The sequence below is a fragment of the Planococcus citri genome, chromosome 2 (genome assembly GCF_950023065.1).
Source record: "Planococcus citri chromosome 2, ihPlaCitr1.1, whole genome shotgun sequence".
Classification (NCBI taxonomy): Eukaryota; Metazoa; Arthropoda; class Insecta; order Hemiptera; family Pseudococcidae; genus Planococcus; species Planococcus citri.
Genome location: NC_088678.1, coordinates 77,889,145 through 77,911,522, shown reverse-complemented (window position 1 = coordinate 77,911,522; position 22,378 = coordinate 77,889,145). Strand labels below are relative to the sequence as shown.

The window sequence follows — 22,378 nt, the reverse complement described above, 5'->3', positions numbered from 1 at the left end:
GCGAAATTTACGGTAATTTACCGACATTTACTCGGTTTTTACCGGTAATTTTGATGAAAGTTGAACACTTGCACCTCATCTTGAAATTAGACACATCGAAGTGTTCAAAACAGCTATTTTGTTTCGGCCGAGTCGGCAGTCTCCATTTTTGTATTTATATACATTGTAGTGAAATAATTATCGCATCTTTGTTAATTTTCGTGTGAATTAATATTATTCGATCATTTTACGTTGAAAATTTCGCCAAATTGGTTATTTATAATCTCCATCAAGTCCAGATCTCATCCCCTCGGTGCCCTGATGATGTGGTAATAGGCAATTCCATCGAGAAATCGAGGTATAAAATGTGTTTGTACGCTTCACTTTCCGATACATTATTTTATCGTTGTTAGGCTATTTAATCGTATATTATGCATTATTATCAATATTAATCCAACCCTACAACAGATAATTAAAGTAATTGCTTCTTTAATTCACCTTTCGTTGTATTATTCATGTCCGAACCATGTCAACTTGAAGCGGTCTGCGCTTGATGCGGTTCAATAACTCTTCCGTGTGAAAATCATTCAACGAATTATTTCATCGTATAATTTATTCTCTTTGTTGAACAGGATTGCGCAAGATGGCGATTCCACCGTATTTACTCGGACCCAATCCATGGGCTTCGATAATACAACAACAGCAACAGGTTCAAGCACAGGTAGCTCATGCCCAAGCTCAAGCTGCAGCCCATGCTCAAGCAGTTGCAGCCGTCCAGGCTCAGCTGCAAGCTCAGGCAGCTCAAGCTTCAGCGATGCCGCCTCCTAAACCGCAGGAGCCTTTTTCTGAAGAGAAATTGCAAGAGAAAGGTGAACTTTTACAATCGTGTGCGATTGTGCATTATTTACGAGTTGAATTTCATGTTTTTACTATTCTTTTAGCCCAAAAATGGCATCAGTTGCAAACGAAAAGGTTCGCGGAGAAGAGGAAGTTCGGTTTCGTTGATGCTCAGAAAGAAGATATGCCTCCGGAACACATACGTAAAATTATTCGTGATCACGGTGACATGAGCAGTCGAAAATATCGGCACGATAAGAGAGTTTACTTAGGGTATGTAGTTGACCATTGATTTAAGCTATTTTACCCAATTTCGTACTAATTGAATGCATATTTCAGTGCTTTGAAGTATATGCCTCACGCTGTTATGAAGTTATTGGAGAATATGCCAATGCCATGGGAACAAATCCGCGACGTTAAAGTTCTTTACCATATTACCGGCGCTATTACGTTCGTTAACGAGATACCTTGGGTCATCGAGCCGGTTTATATCGCTCAATGGGGGTAAAGTTGATCTCTTTGTTGTGTTTGTATTTTACAGTGTTACTTTTGAATGTAAATTAATTTCGGTGATTTTATTTTCGCAGAACTATGTGGATTATGATGCGTCGAGAAAAACGAGACCGAAGACACTTCAAACGAATGAGATTCCCTCCATTTGACGATGAAGAACCTCCTTTAGATTACGCCGACAACGTTTTAGATGTAGAACCTCTCGAAGCAATTCAAATGGATCTCGAACCCGATGAAGATTCTTCCGTTATCAAGTGGTTCTATGATCATAAACCATTAGTGGGAACTAAGTAATTATTCTTCCATTTATATCAAATCTCTGTGACTGATTGAAAATACGAATCGAGTTAATCGATGAATTTTTCGTTTTTCAGACACGTTAATGGATCAACGTATCGCAAATGGTACTTAACGTTACCTCAGATGGCATCTTTGTACCGGTTAGCGAACATGTTATTGACTGATCTTGTCGATGATAATTACTTTTACCTGTTCGACACGAAGTCCTTCTTTACGGCTAAGGCTTTGAATATGGCTATTCCTGGAGGTCCTAAATTTGAACCATTGATCAAAGACGCTGCCCATACCGCGTAAGTAATTCCCTTTGCCCTTCGTTACGATTTTTTTTGACACGAATTTAAATTAAAAATTTTTTTATCTACAGAGATGAAGATTGGAATGAATTTAACGACATAAATAAGATCATCATTCGTCAACCTGTCAGAACCGAATATCGTATCGCGTTTCCTTATTTGTACAATAATTTACCCCATTTCGTGCACCTTTCTTGGTTAGTTTTTTCAATTTGTGTTTCGTAATTATCACATAAGTTTTGAGAAAAATTTTACAGAGTAAATTTTTCTTACTAGAATGTGAGATAGTAAATGGTGGAGTTGTTGATACGACTATTGAGCTTTTTATAGATCGTGTGCTGATAGCCACCGACATTCCTTTAATATTTTTCTATTTTTGGACGTTTTTAATTGTTGATTTGTGATTTAGGTATCATGCTCCGAATGTAGTTTATATCAAAACCGAAGATCCTGATTTACCAGCTTTCTATTTCGATCCGTTGATCAATCCGATCCCTCAGAAGCACGCTCATAAGGTTAGTATTGTGATTGAAGACGCTTCAAATGATCTGTTTTTGTTGCTGCATTTTTCAGTCAGTCGTTAGTTTTCCTAGATGTATATAAATTAATTTTTATGATTCGTGTTTCAGATCGTCGAACCTTTACCAGACGACGAAGAAGATTTCGAACTACCCGAAGAAGTCCAACCGTTCATGCAAGAGACTCCTTTATACACAGATAACACTGGCAAAGGTATAGCTTTGTTATGGGCACCTAGACCATTCAACATGAGATCCGGCAGATGTCGAAGAGCCATCGACGTGCCTTTGGTGAAGAACTGGTACAGAGAGCACTGTCCTCCTGGACAACCTGTCAAAGTTCGAGTCAGCTACCAAAAGTTATTGAAGTATTACGTATTGAATGCTTTAAAACATCGACCACCCAAGCCACAAAAAAAGAGGTCAGTTCACCCTCGCATTTATACTTTTTTAAAGAGAGAATTTTTTGATGATATTTGCTCGTTTTTTTTAGATACTTGTTCCGATCATTCAAAGCGACCAAATTTTTCCAAACTACCACGTTAGATTGGGTCGAAGCCGGATTACAAGTTTGTCGTCAAGGATACAATATGTTGAATTTGTTGATTCATCGTAAGAATTTGAATTATTTGCATTTGGATTACAACTTTAATTTGAAACCGGTGAAAACGTTGACGACCAAAGAGAGAAAGAAGTCACGTTTCGGAAACGGTAATTTGAAATTTTCTCGACACGATGCTAATTGAGTGAAATGTGTGCTATTGAGTAATTTTTCTATCCCTTTTAGCTTTCCATTTATGTCGTGAAATTCTACGTTTAACGAAGTTGATTATCGATTCGCACGTCCAGTACAGATTGAACAACGTGGACGCTTTCCAATTAGCTGATGGGCTTCAGTATGTGTTCGCTCATGTGGGTCAACTTACCGGAATGTATCGTTACAAGTATAAATTGATGAGACAAATTCGAATGTGCAAAGATTTGAAGCATTTGATTTATTATCGATTTAATACGGTAAGTGATGAGATATTTGACTCATATAGAGAATGATAGAAGACTTCATGACGAAGGTGTTATTCAATTTCACAGGGACCTGTCGGCAAAGGACCCGGTTGCGGTTTCTGGGCACCTGGCTGGAGAGTTTGGTTATTTTTCCTCCGGGGTATTACTCCTTTATTGGAACGTTGGTTAGGTAATCTGTTATCCAGACAGTTCGAAGGTCGTCATTCGAAAGGAGTTGCTAAAACTGTGACGAAACAGCGAGTCGAGAGTCATTTCGATTTGGAATTGAGAGCATCCGTAATGCATGATATCGTCGACATGATGCCCGAAGGTATCAAGCAGAACAAAGCTCGTACCATTCTGCAGCATTTATCCGAAGCTTGGCGTTGTTGGAAAGCCAATATACCGTGGAAGGTGATTAAAAATATTCCCAATGAAATTATATTCCAGCATTTTCTTTAATTCATTTTTTCTATATCGCTGGTTTTTTTCTCTTTCTAGGTTCCTGGCTTGCCAATTCCGATAGAAAACATGATATTGAGATACGTGAAAATGAAAGCTGACTGGTGGACGAATACAGCGCATTATAATCGTGAGAGAATACGTCGTGGAGCGACTGTCGATAAAACCGTGTGTAAAAAGAATCTCGGACGATTGACCCGATTGTATTTGAAAGCTGAACAAGAAAGACAGCATAATTATTTGAAAGATGGTCCGTATACGTCGCCCGAAGAAGCTGTGGCTATTTACACGACCACTGTGCATTGGCTCGAGTCTAGACGTTTTGCTCCGATTCCGTTCCCTCCTCTGTCGTATAAACACGACACCAAGTTATTGATATTGGCTTTGGAAAGATTAAAGGAAGCGTACAGGTATGTTTGAGGCTCGTGAAAATTCATTTTAAAATTGAATCCAGTCCAGATTACAAGTCTTAACGAATTTTTGTTCTGTTTCTAGCGTGAAATCACGATTAAATCAGAGCCAACGAGAAGAACTCGGATTGATCGAACAAGCTTACGATAATCCTCACGAAGCGTTATCTCGAATCAAACGTCACTTGCTGACTCAGAGAAGTTTCAAAGAGGTAAACACTCGCCTATATGGCATTTTTTTCTATTCTGGAGATACAATGATGATTGCACAGGGGTCCGAAACCGATGTACATGTGGTTCGGACGCTCTGCAACGAATCTCGACCGGTGAACATGTGGTTCCCTCGAGTATTCTGTTGCAGTAGCGGGAAATCTATGCTCTGAGTCGCTCCTATTTGAATTCTAGACAGTCTTGTAGATATTATTTTCTAATCTGGATTTTTTTTTCAAAGGTTGGAATCGAGTTTATGGACTTGTATTCGCATCTTGTTCCTGTATACGACGTAGAACCCTTAGAGAAGATCACCGACGCTTATTTAGATCAATACTTGTGGTACGAGGCGGATAAAAGAAGACTATTTCCACCTTGGGTCAAACCATCGGATGCTGAACCGCCTCCATTATTGGTTTATAAATGGTGTCAAGGTGGGTGAATCTTACATCACGAAAAACGGTGTAATTTTTCAAAATGAGCTAATTTGTGATTTGTTTTTCAAATTTTTTAGGTGTAAATAACCTGCAAGATGTTTGGGATGTAGGCGAAGGCGAATGTAACGTGTTACTCGAGAGTAAATTCGAAAAGATTTACGAAAAAATCGATTTAACATTGCTGAACAGATTATTACGTTTGATCGTCGATCACAATATTGCCGATTACATGACCGCCAAGAATAATATCGTTATTAATTACAAGGTATAATCTCACTTCTACTCGATTGGGAATTTACAGACGGTCAGGAAGAATGTACTGATGACATGATTTGTATTTTTTCAGGACATGAACCATACGAACAGTTACGGTATAATCAGAGGATTGCAATTCTCTTCGTTCATCGTCCAATATTACGGATTGGTGTTGGATTTATTGGTTCTCGGTTTACATAGAGCTTCGGAGATGGCTGGACCTCCCCAAATGCCTAATGATTTCCTGACATTCCAAGACGTAGCCACAGAAGCCTCGCATCCGATTCGGTTATTCTGTCGTTACGTGGATAGAATCCATATATTCTTTAGGTAAATTAAATTTAAAAATTGGGAGATGATTTTAGTCGCAGCCGGAGATCGAAGGTATAATGTTAATCGATTTTTTCAGATTTACCGCCGAAGAAGCTAAAGATTTGATTCAAAGGTACTTGACCGAGCACCCGGATCCGAATAACGAAAACATCGTCGGCTACAATAATAAAAAATGTTGGCCCAGAGACGCTCGTATGAGATTAATGAAACACGACGTCAACTTGTGAGTTGAAAATTATTACCTTTATTATTTTTTTGTTTGAAAGATTGTCTAATTTGGTTTCTGAAATCGTTTCGCAGAGGTCGAGCTGTATTCTGGGATATCAAAAACAGATTGCCTAGATCGATCACAACGGTAGAATGGGATAACAGCTTCGTCAGCGTGTACTCGAAAGATAATCCTAATCTGTTGTTCAATATGGGCGGCTTCGAGTGTAGAATTTTACCCAAAGTGAGCTCGATTTTGAAATTTTACTATTTGAAAACGACGATCGAACGGTTTTTAATCTTTTTCTGTCGCAATTTCAGTGTCGAACGACTCACGAAGAGTTCACCCATCGTGACGGTGTTTGGAACTTGCAAAACGAGGTGACCAAAGAACGAACAGCTCAGTGCTTTTTGAGAGTAGACGACGAGTCGTTGCAAAGATTCCATAACCGAGTCAGACAGATTTTAATGGCCAGTGGTTCGACGACCTTTACCAAGGTAAATCGTATTTGAAAAATTGAAAAATGCTGTTCCGGTTTAATTTTACTCGAAATTTGTTTTTCTCATTTCTCGTTTAGATTGTGAACAAATGGAACACAGCGTTGATCGGTTTAATGACCTATTTCCGCGAAGCTGTGGTCAATACTCAAGAACTGCTCGATTTGCTGGTGAAATGCGAGAATAAGATTCAAACTCGTATTAAAATCGGTCTAAATTCCAAAATGCCCTCGAGATTCCCTCCGGTGGTATTCTACACACCGAAGGAATTGGGTGGTTTGGGTATGTTATCGATGGGTCACGTGCTTATTCCTCAAGTGAGTTGAAAATCTGTATACTTTTTAGCTTCTGATGCGAATAGACTGATCTGATTTTTTTTCTCTTTCGTAGTCTGATTTGAGATGGTCGAAACAAACAGACGTCGGTATCACTCATTTCCGTTCCGGTATGAGTCACGATGAAGATCAATTGATTCCCAATTTGTACCGATATATTCAACCTTGGGAGTCGGAATTCATCGATTCGCAACGTGTATGGGCCGAATACGCGCTGAAAAGGCAGGAAGCTAATGCTCAGAATAGGTTTGTAATTCGTAATCGTTGAAATATTCGGAATATTCGGTACCATTTTGATGGTTTTTGAAAACTTTGTCCGCAGACGTTTAACTTTGGAAGATTTAGAAGACAGTTGGGATCGTGGTATTCCCAGAATTAATACGTTGTTCCAAAAGGACAGACATACGTTGGCCTACGATAAAGGTTGGAGAATTCGTACGGAATTCAAACAATATCAGGTGAATAAAAGTCTCAAAATGTCATCATTTTATAGTTGACAGTCCAAGTAGAAGTACGAAAAAGTGTTCAGTGAGTTGGTGGGGTTGAGGGGGGGGGGGAGGTCATTTCATATTATGTAAAATTTTCAAAAATTTAGGATATCAAGTCTGAGGAGACTTCACCTCCATTTTTTTTTCAAAGATGAAATTTTAGGATCCAATTTTTTTGGAAGTGGTCAAAAAAGAAAATCGCTGGCATTTTCGTTTTTCTCGCTAAATTTCAACCCACTTCGATAGGTCACGTGATAATTTTTCAATTTCTTCCAAATTTGATGAAATTTTGGCACTCAATTTTTTTAGAAATGGTCAAAACAGAAAATCGGTGGCATTTTTGTTTTTCTCGCGAAATTTCAACCCACTTTGATGAGTCGCGTTGATTTTTCAATTTCTTCCAAATTTAATGAAATTTTGGGCTTCAATTTTCTTGGAAATGTTCAAAACAGAAAATCACTGGAATTTTCGTTCTTCTCGCGAAATTTTAATTCATTTTGATAGGTCACAAGGCAGCTTTTCAAAATTCGAAATCCACAATTTTTCTATGATCCTCCCCCTCCCCTCCCCATTTAAAAAACCCTGCGCTTTTTTTTCTGGTTTGGACTGTGGGCTAATAATATATTTAAACAGGAAGAATAATTATGAATCGAGGTATAATTTTTTCACTCATTTTTTGGTGATTATTTTTTTTCATAGGTACTGAAACAAAATCCATTCTGGTGGACGCATCAAAGACACGACGGTAAATTATGGAATTTGAATAATTATCGTACCGATATGATCCAAGCTCTCGGTGGTGTCGAAGGTATTCTCGAACATACTCTATTCAAAGGAACGTATTTCCCCACCTGGGAAGGTTTGTTCTGGTAAGAACGTGCATCTGAATCGGTATTCATTTCCTGGTTCAAAAGGGACAGAAAATTTGACGTGTATTTTTTTCCACAGGGAGAAAGCTTCCGGTTTCGAAGAATCGATGAAATACAAAAAGTTGACCAATGCTCAGAGATCCGGTTTGAATCAAATTCCGAACCGTCGATTCACCTTGTGGTGGTCACCGACGATAAATCGAGCCAACGTATACGTAGGTTTCCAAGTACAGCTCGACTTGACGGGTATTTTCATGCACGGTAAAATTCCAACGCTGAAGATCTCGTTGATTCAAATTTTCCGAGCTCATTTATGGCAGAAAGTGCACGAATCGATTGTTATGGATTTATGTCAAGTTAGTATTTTAGCTTCATTTGTAGCAAAATAGAGACGATATTTCGTTACTAAGTTGGACGATTCTCTCCTGTTTAGGTATTCGATCAAGAGTTGGACGCTTTGGAAATTGAAACCGTCCAAAAAGAAACCATCCATCCTCGTAAATCTTATAAAATGAATTCCTCGTGCGCCGATATCCTTCTGTTCGCTGCGTACAAATGGAACGTATCGAGACCATCTCTATTAGCCGATTCTAAGTGAGTTTTGACGTTCTTGGAGTTTATCTTATGGCGCCGATTGTCGTGATATTGATGCTTTTGTTCGTTTTTAACAGAGATACGATGGATAACACGACGACCCAGAAGTATTGGATCGATGTACAGTTACGTTGGGGTGATTACGACTCGCACGATATTGAAAGATACGCTCGAGCCAAGTTCCTCGATTATACTACCGATAACATGAGTATTTATCCGTCTCCAACCGGAGTACTCATAGCTATCGATTTAGCCTACAATTTGCACAGGTAATAGAGTAATTTTTTGATGACAGAAGTTGTTGGAAAAATGCATTCGAACGAGGCTAACGATGTTTTTTGCGTATTTAGTGCATTTGGACATTGGTTCCCTGGATGTAAACCTTTAATACAGCAAGCCATGGCTAAAATCATGAAGGCGAATCCGGCCTTGTATGTGTTACGTGAACGTATCCGTAAAGCGTTGCAATTATACTCGTCCGAGCCTACAGAACCTTACCTATCTTCGCAGAATTACGGAGAGTTGTTCTCTAATCAAATTATTTGGTAAGTTGAAGAGTTCAATTGTATCGAAATGAGGTGGAAATTGATCGAAAACGATGAGAAATGGGTTCGATGGCGAAATATTCTACTCCTGTGTGTCTAATCAGTGGATTATTTTTGATTTTGACAGGTTCGTGGATGATACGAACGTATATCGAGTCACCATACACAAAACGTTCGAAGGAAACTTGACGACTAAACCGATTAACGGAGCTATTTTCATATTCAATCCGAGAACCGGACAATTGTTCTTGAAAATTATTCATACTTCGGTATGGGCTGGTCAAAAACGTCTCGGACAGGTAAAAAAATTGGAATATTTTTCATGAGTATTTCGTATAAGATGAAAAAAAATACGGTTATTAATGTGTTTTGGTTTCGTTCTATAGTTGGCTAAATGGAAAACGGCCGAAGAAGTAGCTGCGTTGATTCGATCGCTTCCGGTCGAAGAACAACCCAAACAAATCATCGTCACACGTAAAGGAATGTTGGATCCTTTGGAAGTCCACTTGTTGGATTTCCCCAACATTGTGATCAAAGGCTCGGAACTGCAGTTACCCTTCCAGGCTTGTTTGAAAGTTGAGAAATTCGGTGACCTGATCTTGAAAGCTACCGAACCTCAGATGGTCTTGTTCAACTTGTACGACGATTGGTTGAAGACTATTTCGTCTTATACGGTGAGTGTCTTTTCAGTCCTCTTTTTTGATATTCGTGATGATGGTTCCGATATCGATAATTGTGATTTAAATGTTTCTTGTAGGCGTTCTCTCGACTCATCTTGATCTTGAGAGCATTACACGTGAATACGGAAAGAACAAAGGTTATCTTGAAACCGGACAAGACGACGATTACGGAAAGTCATCATATTTGGCCTACGTTATCGGACGACGACTGGATTAAAGTCGAAGTACAGCTGAAAGATCTCATTTTAGCCGATTACGGTAAAAAGAACAAGTAAGTTGTGATACTCGAAAATACTAGGATGAAATTATCAACGACTTTTGATTGTTTTTTAACGTACAATACGTATCTCTTTTCACAGCGTCAACGTAGCCTCACTAACGCAATCGGAAATTCGAGACATCATCTTGGGTATGGAAATCAGCGCTCCGTCAGCTCAACGACAACAGATCGCCGAAATTGAGAAACAAACCAAAGAACAATCTCAATTAACCGCTACGACGACCAGAACTGTTAATAAACACGGCGACGAGATCATCACGTCGACTACGTCGAATTACGAAACTCAAACGTTCAGCTCGAAGACGGAATGGCGTGTACGAGCTATTTCAGCGACTAATCTGCATCTGAGAACGAATCACATCTACGTTTCTTCAGACGATATCAAGGAAACCGGTTACACGTATATATTACCGAAAAATATATTGAAAAAATTCGTTACCATCTCGGATCTGAGAGCTCAAGTACGTGTATTGATCTGAGAAAATGAACCTCTGATGTGATGAGTAAATATATTGACTAAATATTTTGATATTTTTACAGATTGCCGGATATTTATACGGAGTAAGTCCTCCGGATAATCCTCAAGTAAAAGAAATTCGCTGCATTGTCATGGTGCCTCAATGGGGAACTCACCAAACGGTCCATTTACCCAATCAGCTTCCTCACCATGCTTATCTCAAAGAAATGGAACCTTTAGGATGGATACATACGCAGCCTAACGAATTGCCCCAACTATCGCCTCAGGTAACTTGATCTTTATCCTTCTAGTTGATTCGTTTAGTTAGCCGATTGTTGACGAAATGGTATTATTTTTTTCTTAGGATATTACTACTCACGCTAAAGTTATGACCGAGAATTCTTCGTGGGATGGTGAAAAAACCGTGATAATAACGTGCAGTTTTACTCCTGGATCTTGCTCGTTGACCGCGTATAAACTTACACCCAGGTGAGTGATGATTTCCAGAATAATGAAGTGGTGACAGTGTCAAAATATTGCCAAAATAGACTCGTTTCTAGCTTAAAAATGTCGTTTTTTTGCAAAAAGTCTCAATTTTTTGAAAAAATTACAAAAGATCAATTTTTTTACAAAAAGTTAATTTTTTTTAAAAATTACAAAAAGTCAATTTTTTGCAAAAATTACAAAAAGTCCATTATTTGAAAAAAAAATTACAAAGTCAATTTTTCGAAAAAGTTATGAAAAGTCAATTTTTTGAAAAAGTTATAAGAAGTCAATTTTTAAAAAAAGTTATAAGAAGTCAATTTTTTAAAAAAATTACAAAATGTAAATTTTTTGAAAAAATTACAAAATGTGAATTTTTTGAAAAAATTACAAAATGTGAATTTTTTGAAAAAATTACAAAATGTGAATTTTTTGAAAAAACTACAAAAAATGTAAATTTTTTGAAAAAATTACAAAATGTAAATTTTTTGAAAAAATTACAAAATGTAAACTTTTTGAAAAAATTACAAAATGTAAACTTTTTGAAAAAATTACAAAATGTAAATTTTTTGAAAAAATCACAAAAAGTCAATTTTTTGAAGAAAAAAAATTACAAAAAGTCAACTTTTTAAAAAAACAAAGATTGCGAAAAATTATCATTTTTTGCGAATAACATGTAATGCTTTTTCCTATAACTTTTAAAGTGTTGTTTTTTCTAAAAATTGACAAGATTTTTTTTTCTTAAAATTTGATATAAATTGACGTTTTTTCAATAAAAATTCTAAAGTCTCATCTTTTTCCAAAAATTGTCCATGAATCCTGCTTTTTACCAAAAATTCTAGTTTTTTAGATATTGAAAATTGCCAAAAGTTACTACAAAGTTTCGTTTTTTTTTTTACCTACAAAAAAAAGTCTTCTTTTTGGATAAAAAAAATTTCTTTGCAAATAATACCCAAAAATTGCTGCTTTTTGATGAAATTAAATTTTTACTTTTTATCAACTTACTGAAGCTGTTTTTTTTGTTGTTTTCCATAAATTGTGCAAAACTCCATTTGTCTCGCTATTCTGTCAAAAATTTCATTACCTAAAAAAAAAAAAAAGTCTTGTTTTTGAATAAAAAAAATTTCTTTGCAAATAATACCCAAAAATTGCTGCTTTTTGATGAAATTGTCAAATTTTTACTTTTTATCAACTTACTGAAGCTGTTTTTTTCTTGTTTTCCATAAATTGTACAAAACTCCAATTGTCTCGCTATTCTGTCAAAAATTTCAAAAATTCTGTTTTTTGCTGGAACTGTTAAAAATCTTGTTTTTTTTGCCAAAAAGTGTCAAATATTTCTCGCTTTTTAATTAATTTGAGATGTTTTTTGCAAAAAAAAAAACCAAAATGGTCATGGTTTTCCGAAAATTGTCCAAAAGTCTTGCCAGAAATTACCTAGAAGCCCTCAAAAATTTCCAAAAAAAGCTCTGCTTTTTGCTAAAATTTTCAAAATTTTGTTGTTTTGACAGAAATTGCTAAAAATTTTCACTTTTTTTCCAAAATTGCTCTAAAGTCTCACCTTTTTAAAAAAAATCAAAAAATTGTCAAAATTTTGTTTTTTGGCAACAATTTTTAAAAAAGTTTTTTTTACTAAAATTACTAAAAGTTATGGCTATTTTGCAAAAAATTATTTAAAGTGTCATTTTTTTCTGAAATTGCTCAACAATTTTTTTTCTTTTTTTTTATCAAAAATTGCTCGAAAAAAACTCTGCTTTTTGCTAAATTGTAGAAATGTTGCTGTTTACAGAAATTGCTAAAAAAAATCTCGCTTTCATATCAAAAATTGCCCAAGTCTCGCCTTTTTGAAAAAAATTGTCAAAAAGCCTTGAATTTTTGCTAAAATTGTCAAAACCACGATCTTTGTCAATATTTTCAAATAAGTCACTTGTTTTACAAAAAAATTGCAGTAATTTTCCAAACAATCTTGCTTTTTGCCAAATTGCTGAAAAATTTTATTTTTCAACCTAAAAATGCCGAAAATTACCAAGTCTTACTTTTTACTTTAAAGTTTCACTTTTTTTCCAAAAATTACCAAAAATTATTGTTATTTGCAGAAATTTCAAAAAGTTTCATATTTTTTCAAAAATTGTTCAAGTTTTTTTCTTTTTATCAAAAAATTCCAAATTGTCAAAATATTGCTGTTTTAGCTCAAATTAAAAAATAATCTCACTATTGTGGCAGAAAATTTTAAAAAGATATTATTTGCCAAAAATTGCCTAAAATGTCCTGCTTTTGGCTAAAATTGTAAGTTTTGATCGAGTTTCAATGTTTCATTATGAAATTCTATTTAAAATGCTTATTGTTTCGTTTTTTTTTTTTTTTTTTTTTTACATTTTTAATTGAAATGTTGTGGCTTTTTTGGTGATTTTGTTCTACATTGAAAATATGTTTTACTCGCGATTTTTTTTTTTTTGGAAAAAAATTGTTGTGCTATAGATTTTAAATTAATTTTTCTGCTTTTTCATTTTCAGTGGATTCGAATGGGGCCGTACGAATACCGATAAGGGTAATAACCCGAAAGGATATTTGCCTAGTCATTACGAAAAAGTACAGATGTTGCTGTCGGACAGATTCTTAGGATTTTTCATGGTTCCCGCCCAAGGATCGTGGAATTATAATTTCATGGGTACGTGATTTTGTAAAATTACATAACCAAACGTTGGTTAATTTGTATATGCAATGACCCATAATATCAAATGTGCATTTTCAGGTGTAAGACACGATGCGAATATGAAATACGAATTGACTTTGGCTAACCCGAAAGAATTCTATCACGAAATCCACAGGCCAGCCCATTTCCTTAATTTCTCATCCTTAGAGGACGGCGATAGTGTGGGTGCCGATAAAGAAAACATGTTCGCGTAATATCTTGTGTGTGTATTTTTATCTCGAATTACTTGCTTTGGAAGCTGGGCGAAGTTTAGTGTGTATATATGAAATTTTGTCATTTAGTTTATATGACCTTTATGTACTTCTATACGATTTATTTTTTTGTAATTGAATTTCGTTTCGTATTTATGTAATTATACGTGTATTTTAAAATATCAAATAGTTTTATTTTTGTACAATATAAATTAGTTGATAAAACTTAAATCTTAAATCAATAGATTGATGGTAATGAGTTCGTTTCTCAGAAATTTCTAAATCTAGTCCTTCGATTCCTGATTCTTTTCTCTGAGTTTCAAAATTCAATCGATCGAAGATCTTGAAATAGAATCCCTTCGTGGAGAAACTTTTACTAATACTGGTTACTTTGTACATAGTGTACTCGTGCTTGACTTCTTTCATCAAGACTTCCACCTTGGTTGACCACGAGTAGAACTAACGATTATGTTTTCGATATCCTTACGAGGTAAAATCTCAACATCTACTTCTATACGTTTCTTCAAAGTCCTTCGTACTATAACAGTAATTAATTTAAAATCCGAAATGTGGCCGTAATTTCTCTCGTTTCTTTTCTCCAGATACCAAGCCGCGTACTCCTTCGCCTCATCCATTACTTCTTTCGGCGTAGCTAAGTTTCCATACTTGAATTGAATAATAACCATTCTTCTTTCACGTGTAATTAAAACTACATCAGGTCTATTACGATTGATCCAATTAAACATTGCTCTAATTTCTCTCGAAAGGATATCCAATTTATACACGCTGGATAAAATATGCGTTTCGATCAATGATTCGATTATCCTTTCGTTATAATGTACAGCAGCTCCGGGTGTTTGCATTCCTAGAGGTTTATACGATTTCATTAATTTCTTCAAGTGAATAGCGAAATGTTTGCAATTGGTGTAGTTTGTACTGATGAGTTGTATTAATAATTCGTTGAAATTCGTCGATGCTTCGAGTAATTCCTGAGTTCTATCTACGGTATCTGCCGTCGAAATACCTAAAATGGAGTCGTACTGAGACCATAGGTGTTTTTTGATTTCCAGATTAGCTGGTTTAGCTAAAATGGTTCGTTCGAGATCGATATGATGTAATGATTCTGTATCGCGGACTCGAGTCAGGTATCCTGTTGCGAACAAGGTTTTGAATCCGATCGTTGAGTCTAGATTGTGCCTCGAGTACCATTCGATTGTATCGAGTAAAGATGAGTTTTTAATGGCTGAAGATTGCTTTGAAAAGTCATCGAATGTGAACGAGAGTACTCGAGTGGGTGTTTTTTTCAAAGGGTGGATCTGTATTGGGATATAACCTCCGATGAGGACTTGGTAAAGCTGTTTGTTGAAATCGGTGTATTTGACTAAATGCTTAATCAGCGTTATTGTTGAGGTGGTCTCGATGGATATCCAAAGCGAACCTATTTGGTTAGGGTTGGCGATAGAAGCTGTGATGGAGTATGGGTTGTATTTTAGTAATTCTTCCGAAATTCCGAAATCGTACGCTTTATAGTATGATTTAACTTGGGCTAAATACTGCTCCATGTTTGTCTGTTTGAAAATCATTTCAATCTGATTTTCTGTAAAACCGTAGAAGTTGATTGCTTCTCCTCCTGCTACAGTGTTTAATGCGAATTCTGATTCTGGAAATAGTTCAGGATCTGCCCAGTAATAGGTACCGGTGATGAAGACGTATTGAACGAATGAAGAATTGATCAGTGATCTGTATATAGATTTGATGTGAGATATTGCAGTCTTCTGATCTTTTTCGATGGTTAGAATATCGAAGATTTTATTCAAAGGTGCATCGTAGTCGTCTATCAAGACGATAACGGTTTGATTGAAAATATCTGCGAGTATGGTAGCTAAACTAGGTAACGTCTGAGACATTTCAGATATTCTAGTGGAATTCAGGTGATCTAAAAGATCTTTGTATTTGCTACGATGAGCTTCATACTGGGATAAATTATGTTTAAGATAATCGTGCTCTAGAATAGAGTTCTTCAAACGATTTCGTAACAAGTTTTCAACATCTTGGATCGTTTTAGGAGATTCTGAAACATGCAGATCTAGATGGATGACTGGTTTTGTACCCATTAGTTTCAATACATCGCTATAATTTCCATCGTTGATGAGGAATTCATCTTGTATATTTACTGTTTGGTTACTATTACTACAAGTTATTTCTCTTTTGACGAAAAGCTTGTGAGATTTAGTTTCCTCCGGTTTCAATCTTTCTCCGGTAGTTTCATCTATTTCGATTTGGAAAAATGTTTTTAACATTTGGAGACTGGTGGTTTTTCCAAATGCGAGAGGTAATGCGATTAGAGTTCTATTATTGAGGTATAAATAATGGATTAATAATGAATTATCGATGAATAACTTGTTATGGCAGATTAGTTCCTCGAGAGTAGTTGGTCTTGGAGGAGTAGGATGTGCAATGAGATCTGTATTGGTGTTTGTGAGGAGTATTCGAGTTTCGTAGGATTTCATCGTTGAATTGGAATTAGAGGAAGTTGATGATATTGTTCCATTAATTGCACTGGATGTAGAATTATTACATTTTGTGAATATTGGTCCAAATGCGAAGATTGAAACGATTAGGAAGGATGACCTGTAGAAGAAATAGGTGACAATTATTTTTTTGTTTTAAATTCAGTCCTATAATTAAGCAATAGAGCTGAGGAACGTGTTGACGATTACTCTATTTGAATAGATAATGAATTTGAAATGAGCTAATATTCGACCAGATAGGTAACCTAATGGCCTATTCAATCCAATCCGATCAAATTCAGTGAAAAGGCCAACTCTACAAGCATGAATTTCACTCTTTAATTCCTATTGTTTCAGCATTACTTAGCCCCCTGTCAATATCTCAAGTTCTAGGAAAAGAATCTAGCTTCAAATAAACATGAATTGAATAGAACTAACTTACTTCATCATGTACAATTGAGAAAACAACGTTGAAAAAATTCAGAAAATGTTTCACTAGACATTACTTTTAAAAATGATGAGATAATCTTGGGGAAAAGATTGAAATATATTAGGTAATCTTGACAAGTTTCTGGCTAATAAAACTGATACTTAGATAAATATAGCTGCTTTTATCGCATCATTATTTCTTAAATTTCAATACGACTCAATTTTGACCTTATGATAAAATATTCATACTCGATCTGAAAATTCTGAAATAGGACTGGAAACATTATTCCAATTATAGGCATGTTTAGTAAAACTAAAATTATATCAGATTCATCACTAATCATGTAATTATGATATTCGATCAAGTACGTCTATTACAAATGAGCTTCATATCTCTGAATATTGTGTTAAATTTAATCAATAAAATCTCGACCTAAATAAATGATCAACATTAATTAATTTTCAACTCGATAGGAGAATATCTGTGTCAAAAAATCCCAGTGTTTCTAGTTTCCACTTTGAGAAAAAATCTCACAATGCATTATCCATTACCTTAAATAAATTAAACTACAATTAATATACAAAACGATTCTATTTAAACAAAAAAAACAACAAATTCAAAACGCAGACTCCGGTAATGTACCAAACAACTCAGTCATAGTCATTTCATCCATGATAGATAATTTTAAATTCAACTTAAACGTACGACCGGTAGACAAACAACGTAAATTAACGTATAATTTATCTAAAGCTTTCACTTTATTACATTCTAGGACTAATTCGTCTTTAGAAAACTTCTCGTCGACTCTTCTACCTCTAAAGTTCACATAAGCTATTACAATTTGATCATCTTCGGTTTTATAAATAAACCCTACGAGATGAGTAAACCATTTGTTAAGTATTAAACATTTAGCTAAAAATACAGCTTTGACAATATTAAAGGTTATCAAAGTATCGTAACTCATGTCACCGCTAGCATAAGCTATACCTTCGACTATCCATGCCGGAAAGTAGAACAAAGCTAGATAAAATTTCGAATTGAAGATAAGCTGAGAATGTGTTATGTAAGGAAATTTATAGATAGTCATCAATTTCCCATATTCATCGTGATCTATGCTGATTAATTCCACCGGTAGGTCGGCTTGAGGTTTATACTGACATAGCTGACTGCAACTTGGATGGAAGTTTCGTATTTGAAGACGCCGGAGATGGTGTTTTGAAACATTGAGCAGTAGAGGTGTTAGCTTTAGTAGCGACATTTCGACATTATCGAGTGAACGTAGCATACGATAGAGGTGAGAATAATTAAATTAAGTGCGTAAAATACAAAATTTCAACGAAATTGAACAAAATTTTGCTATTTTCCGGTTGTTGTTATCAGAAAACACGTTTTTGATAACAGATTTTTGTTTGTTTTGGTAGTTGAATGATTGTCGGTTTCTTGCAGGTTACGAAAATTGAATTTTGTTAGTTATTTGCGATAAAATGAGTAAGATTAGAATAAATTAATTAATTGTATACGATTTTATTTATAAATAATTAATAATTTTATTCATTGTTTGAAATTGGAATCAAAAAACGTACAAAAAAACAAATGCTGCAAAGTGGGTACATTTCAGTTCTTACACTGCGCATGCGCAGATGCGCATGTTTCCTTTCGCATTCTTTTCCCCCTCACCCCGCCAACCGGAAATCATCTGTTTTTTATCAACATCAACATTTTTAATTTTTTATCACTAAAAATTTGGAATTTTTTGCAAATTTTGCGTTGAATTTACCCCAAAATTAAAGCAAAATATAAATGAAAGTTCTCTTTGATTGATTGTTTGAGGTGAAGTTGCATTGCTGCTTGTCGTACTAAGTACTCGAGTGCTTCTTTCACCAAGTATTGAACTTCGTTCTTCGTTCTTATCATTGAAGTGTTGATCTGATCCTACTACAGATTCTACAATAATTTGAAAAAAATTGATTTTATTCAAGATTTAAGAACGGTTTACTTTAAATTTTGAGGTATTGAACTTCGCTCGACTTGAGAAAAACATGTCCCCACTCCAGAATATATGAAACGTACGTATTAAACTCGTGCTACTCTATTTAATTACTTGTTTCCTTTGTCATGACGAAATCATTATGTAATGCTGATAAGATTATAAAAACCTCTTCAACACTACACTGACACTTGTATTATTCATTTTTGCAGTTCGTATTCCTTCGTTATTTCGAGCTTTCGGGACTTTTTCAAAAACTAGTTCGCCTAGTTCGTGTTTTCAACTCAGATATTACCAAATTCGAGGAAAAACCATGTCTTGCAACGGTGATCCATCTCCACCCAAACGTATGAAAGGAGTTTATTCAATGGGTCCCAAAACCTTGGACGTTCCTATGGAATTATTCCAGCTGAATCGTAAACGATTATGTGACAGTTTAACGAGCGAAGGTATCGACGAAAACGTCCTGGTGTTTCTTCAAGGAGGAGATAGCCAACCATTCTACGACACAGACATCGAGTACAATGTATTCCGTCAAGAACCTTTTTTCTTCTGGACATTCGGCGTTACAGATCCGGGATGTTACGGAGCCATCCACTTGCCCACCAGATCAGCGTATTTATTTGTTCCTCGAGAATCCGAAGAGGCTATCTTATGGCTGGGAAAATTACCCACCCTTCAGGGCTACAAAGAGAAATACGAAGTAGAAAACGTTCATTTTATCGACGAAATGGTTTCTGTGATGAAACCTTTGTCAACTACATTGCTGACGTTAAACGGAGTAAATTCTGATAGCGGTTTACGTAGTAAAGAAGTATGTTTCGATGGTATCGAGCAGTTCAAAGTGAACAAAGATACGCTTTACGAGCACATAACCGAATGTCGTGTAATCAAGACCGAACTGGAAAAAGAAGTAATGCGTTACGTCGCTCGTATTTCTTCCGAAGCTCACAAAACGCTGATGAGGAAAGCGAAACCTGGTATAATGGAATACCAATGCGAATCGATATTCACCCATTACACTTATCACGTCGGTGGATGCAGACATGTCGCATACACGTGTATTTGCGCTTCGGGCGATAACGGTTCCGTTTTACATTACGGGCACGCTAGTAAACCGAATGATAAAATCATCAACGATGGCGAAATGTGTACGTTCGATATGGGTTCTGTGTATTGCGGTTACAGCGCCGATATCACCGTTAGTTTCCCGGTCAATGGGAAATTCACCGAAGACCAGAAAAGTATTTATAATGCTGTCCTCGAGGCGAATTTAGCTGTACAGAAGGCGGCGAAACCGGGTGTATCGTGGCGTGATATGCATCTGCTGTCTTATAAAGTGATGCTGACTAATTTAAAGAAAATTGGTATTTTGAAAGGAGATGTAGATGAAATGATCGAAGCTGGTATCGGAGCTGTTTTCCAACCTCATGGGTTAGGTCATTTATTAGGACTGGATGTGCACGATGTCGGTGGATACATCAAAGGAACTCCTAAACGACCAACGGAGCCAGGATTTCGGTGCTTGAGAACTGCGCGAAATTTAGAAGCGGGAATGGCGTTGACTATAGAGCCTGGGTGTTATTTTATAGAGTCTGTGTTAGATAAAGCTCTGAAAGATCCGGTTCAAAGTCGGTATTTTGACGCGGAGGTTTTGAAACGATTTAGAGGATTTGGAGGTGTGAGAATTGAAGATGATGTTTTTGTTACGGAAAATGGTATCGAGAATTATACTCAGGTGCCGAGAACTGTTGAAGAAATCGAAGACTGGATGAGTAAAAAAGATGATTCGTTTGGATTGAATGGTGTGTAATTGTTTCATCTATTATCGGATTTATGAGTCGAGTTTCGTGCAATGTGATATAATATGTTCTATATTGTAACCATTTTTTTTTACCACTAAGCTAATAATGAAGTTTTACTATTTTACTTAGTTCATTTTTTATTGTGTAAATTATTCATGAAAATACATCAATCTAGAATAATTTATAAATGGTATTTTTTACAGTTTAAAGAGATCCAACTCCATTAGTGTTTCAAATCACTCAGCAATGTTTCGATAAAATTCAAAAATTCCGATTTCACTCCGTTCGGATTACTCGCAGCGTTTATCGTTTTACGCATTACCCCATCGAATCGATGAGCTACAGGATAAAAAAACAACATAAAATATTAGCATTAAAGTGCAAAATACACTAATAAATTCAAACATCTTACGTAACATCGATGAAATTTGATCCAATTCGCTTTTTTGATTGATAAAAACCACACAGTTGTAATCATTCATATTATTTTGAGTAACGAAGTAATCGTAAAGTAACTCCAACTCTGGCAATTGATCCGATGACTGAGGATTACACACGAAAATAATACCTTGAGTATCGAGCTGTATTACAGGCCAACATGGTTGATACCTAAACTAATTATAACACCTTTGAGAACATCGATTGATTAAAAGAATTGTGCACAAATCACGTTAATTATACCTATCTTAATATATTTTCTTACGAACCTTTGAGAACCACCACAATCCCATAATTCAATATCTACGTTGGAATTTTGCATCGTATTTAATGAAACAGGGGTTTCAATTTCCAAGATCCGGACTCCTTCTGTAGGTTCGTATTGCGAATAAGCGTTTTCTGTCATATCGGTGATGATGTTTGAAATGAGTGTTTTTCCAGCCTATGGACCATCGTTACAAAAAATAATAATAAATTAGTTTTCTCAAATATGAACGACGAATATTGGAAAATAATTTGAAGTTACCTGTTGTGGTCCAACAACGATTACTTTCAATTTCGCAGTCATTATTCTGTCAGTTGAAGAAGTATTACTAGTCTTGTAATGATTACCAATGAAATGCATGTGGAATGGATTTTTTCAAAGCTCTGAAACAGAATTGGCGATGGAGTTGTTAGTTGTAGCATGTAGATGGTTTGATAGTTGTCATGACAACAAATGAATTGTAGAAAACGATAGAGGGCTTACGACAGCAATATTGAGTGAATAAAAATAGGTACAAGTTGAATGATCGTAAAATTCTCAGACGAAGAACTATAATATCTCTATAAAAAGTTTTCTCTCTTATTTTACGAGCAACTGAAACTGATACCTATCTATAATCTTCTGAGGGATATTTCTGAGATTTAGCATGAACCAGACAAGAGTTAGTCAAAAGCTGTGAAAAATCATGTCTGAGCTTTTGAATTCTAGAACTAAATAATTATTCAAATTGAATTTTGTAAGGTTATGAAAGATGAATCATGAATGATTTTCCCATTTTTATAAATAATGCTCTCATTTACTTATTGGAACGAAGAATATGAAAGAAGTTTGTCTATCAAAAACTTTGAAGTTTGAAATTTTTCTGAATCTTTCAAAATGATTGAGGCAGATTTGGATGGTAGATGAATGCACTTTATTCTTTTGGTTATGAATGAATTCATCACTCATCTCATCATCTTTCTCATTTGGACGTTTGCAATTTGAATTTGCAAATTTTAAATTTTAAAATGATTTTTAAAAATAAAAATTAACAAGAAGGGAGCATCCTACCCAACCT

The 22,378-nt window shown here is 35.4% G+C and overlaps 4 protein-coding genes across 4 annotated transcripts; 2 read left to right on the top strand and 2 right to left on the bottom strand.

Annotated features, from left to right (window-relative positions):
* Positions 1-147: 147 nt before the first annotated feature.
* Positions 148-14,073, top strand: Prp8 (pre-mRNA processing factor 8). Its single transcript, XM_065347463.1, has 36 exons — positions 148-337; positions 612-848; positions 921-1,089; positions 1,156-1,320; positions 1,404-1,619; positions 1,704-1,919; positions 1,994-2,119; positions 2,332-2,437; positions 2,552-2,862; positions 2,934-3,151; positions 3,228-3,454; positions 3,530-3,856; positions 3,944-4,314; positions 4,400-4,526; positions 4,766-4,958; positions 5,039-5,226; positions 5,308-5,546; positions 5,626-5,772; positions 5,850-6,000; positions 6,078-6,254; positions 6,335-6,571; positions 6,645-6,835; positions 6,912-7,047; positions 7,777-7,946; positions 8,026-8,302; positions 8,380-8,540; positions 8,618-8,809; positions 8,891-9,085; positions 9,213-9,384; positions 9,472-9,759; positions 9,843-10,036; positions 10,125-10,506; positions 10,586-10,789; positions 10,867-10,991; positions 13,496-13,650; positions 13,735-14,073. The coding sequence occupies exons 2-36, from the start codon at positions 623-625 to the stop codon at positions 13,887-13,889; spliced, it is 7,134 nt and encodes a 2,377-aa protein (XP_065203535.1). The 5' UTR covers positions 148-337; positions 612-622; the 3' UTR covers positions 13,890-14,073.
* Positions 14,039-18,237, bottom strand: LOC135833724 (uncharacterized). Its single transcript, XM_065347481.1, has 2 exons — positions 16,839-18,237; positions 14,039-16,517 (listed from the first exon to the last, which is right to left on the bottom strand). The coding sequence occupies exons 1-2, from the start codon at positions 16,844-16,846 to the stop codon at positions 14,312-14,314; spliced, it is 2,214 nt and encodes a 737-aa protein (XP_065203553.1). The 5' UTR covers positions 16,847-18,237; the 3' UTR covers positions 14,039-14,311.
* Positions 18,238-18,536: 299 nt separating this feature from the next.
* On the top strand, positions 18,537-20,806 carry Dip-C (dipeptidase C). The gene is made up of 2 exons (XM_065347495.1): positions 18,537-18,892; positions 19,026-20,806. The coding sequence occupies exons 1-2, from the start codon at positions 18,886-18,888 to the stop codon at positions 20,624-20,626; spliced, it is 1,608 nt and encodes a 535-aa protein (XP_065203567.1). The 5' UTR covers positions 18,537-18,885; the 3' UTR covers positions 20,627-20,806.
* Positions 19,075-22,324, bottom strand: LOC135833752 (intraflagellar transport protein 22 homolog). Its single transcript, XM_065347522.1, has 5 exons — positions 21,805-22,324; positions 21,583-21,704; positions 21,326-21,498; positions 21,031-21,227; positions 19,075-20,957 (listed from the first exon to the last, which is right to left on the bottom strand). The coding sequence occupies exons 2-5, from the start codon at positions 21,679-21,681 to the stop codon at positions 20,842-20,844; spliced, it is 585 nt and encodes a 194-aa protein (XP_065203594.1). The 5' UTR covers positions 21,682-21,704; positions 21,805-22,324; the 3' UTR covers positions 19,075-20,841.
* Between the last annotated feature and the right edge of the window lie 54 nt (positions 22,325-22,378).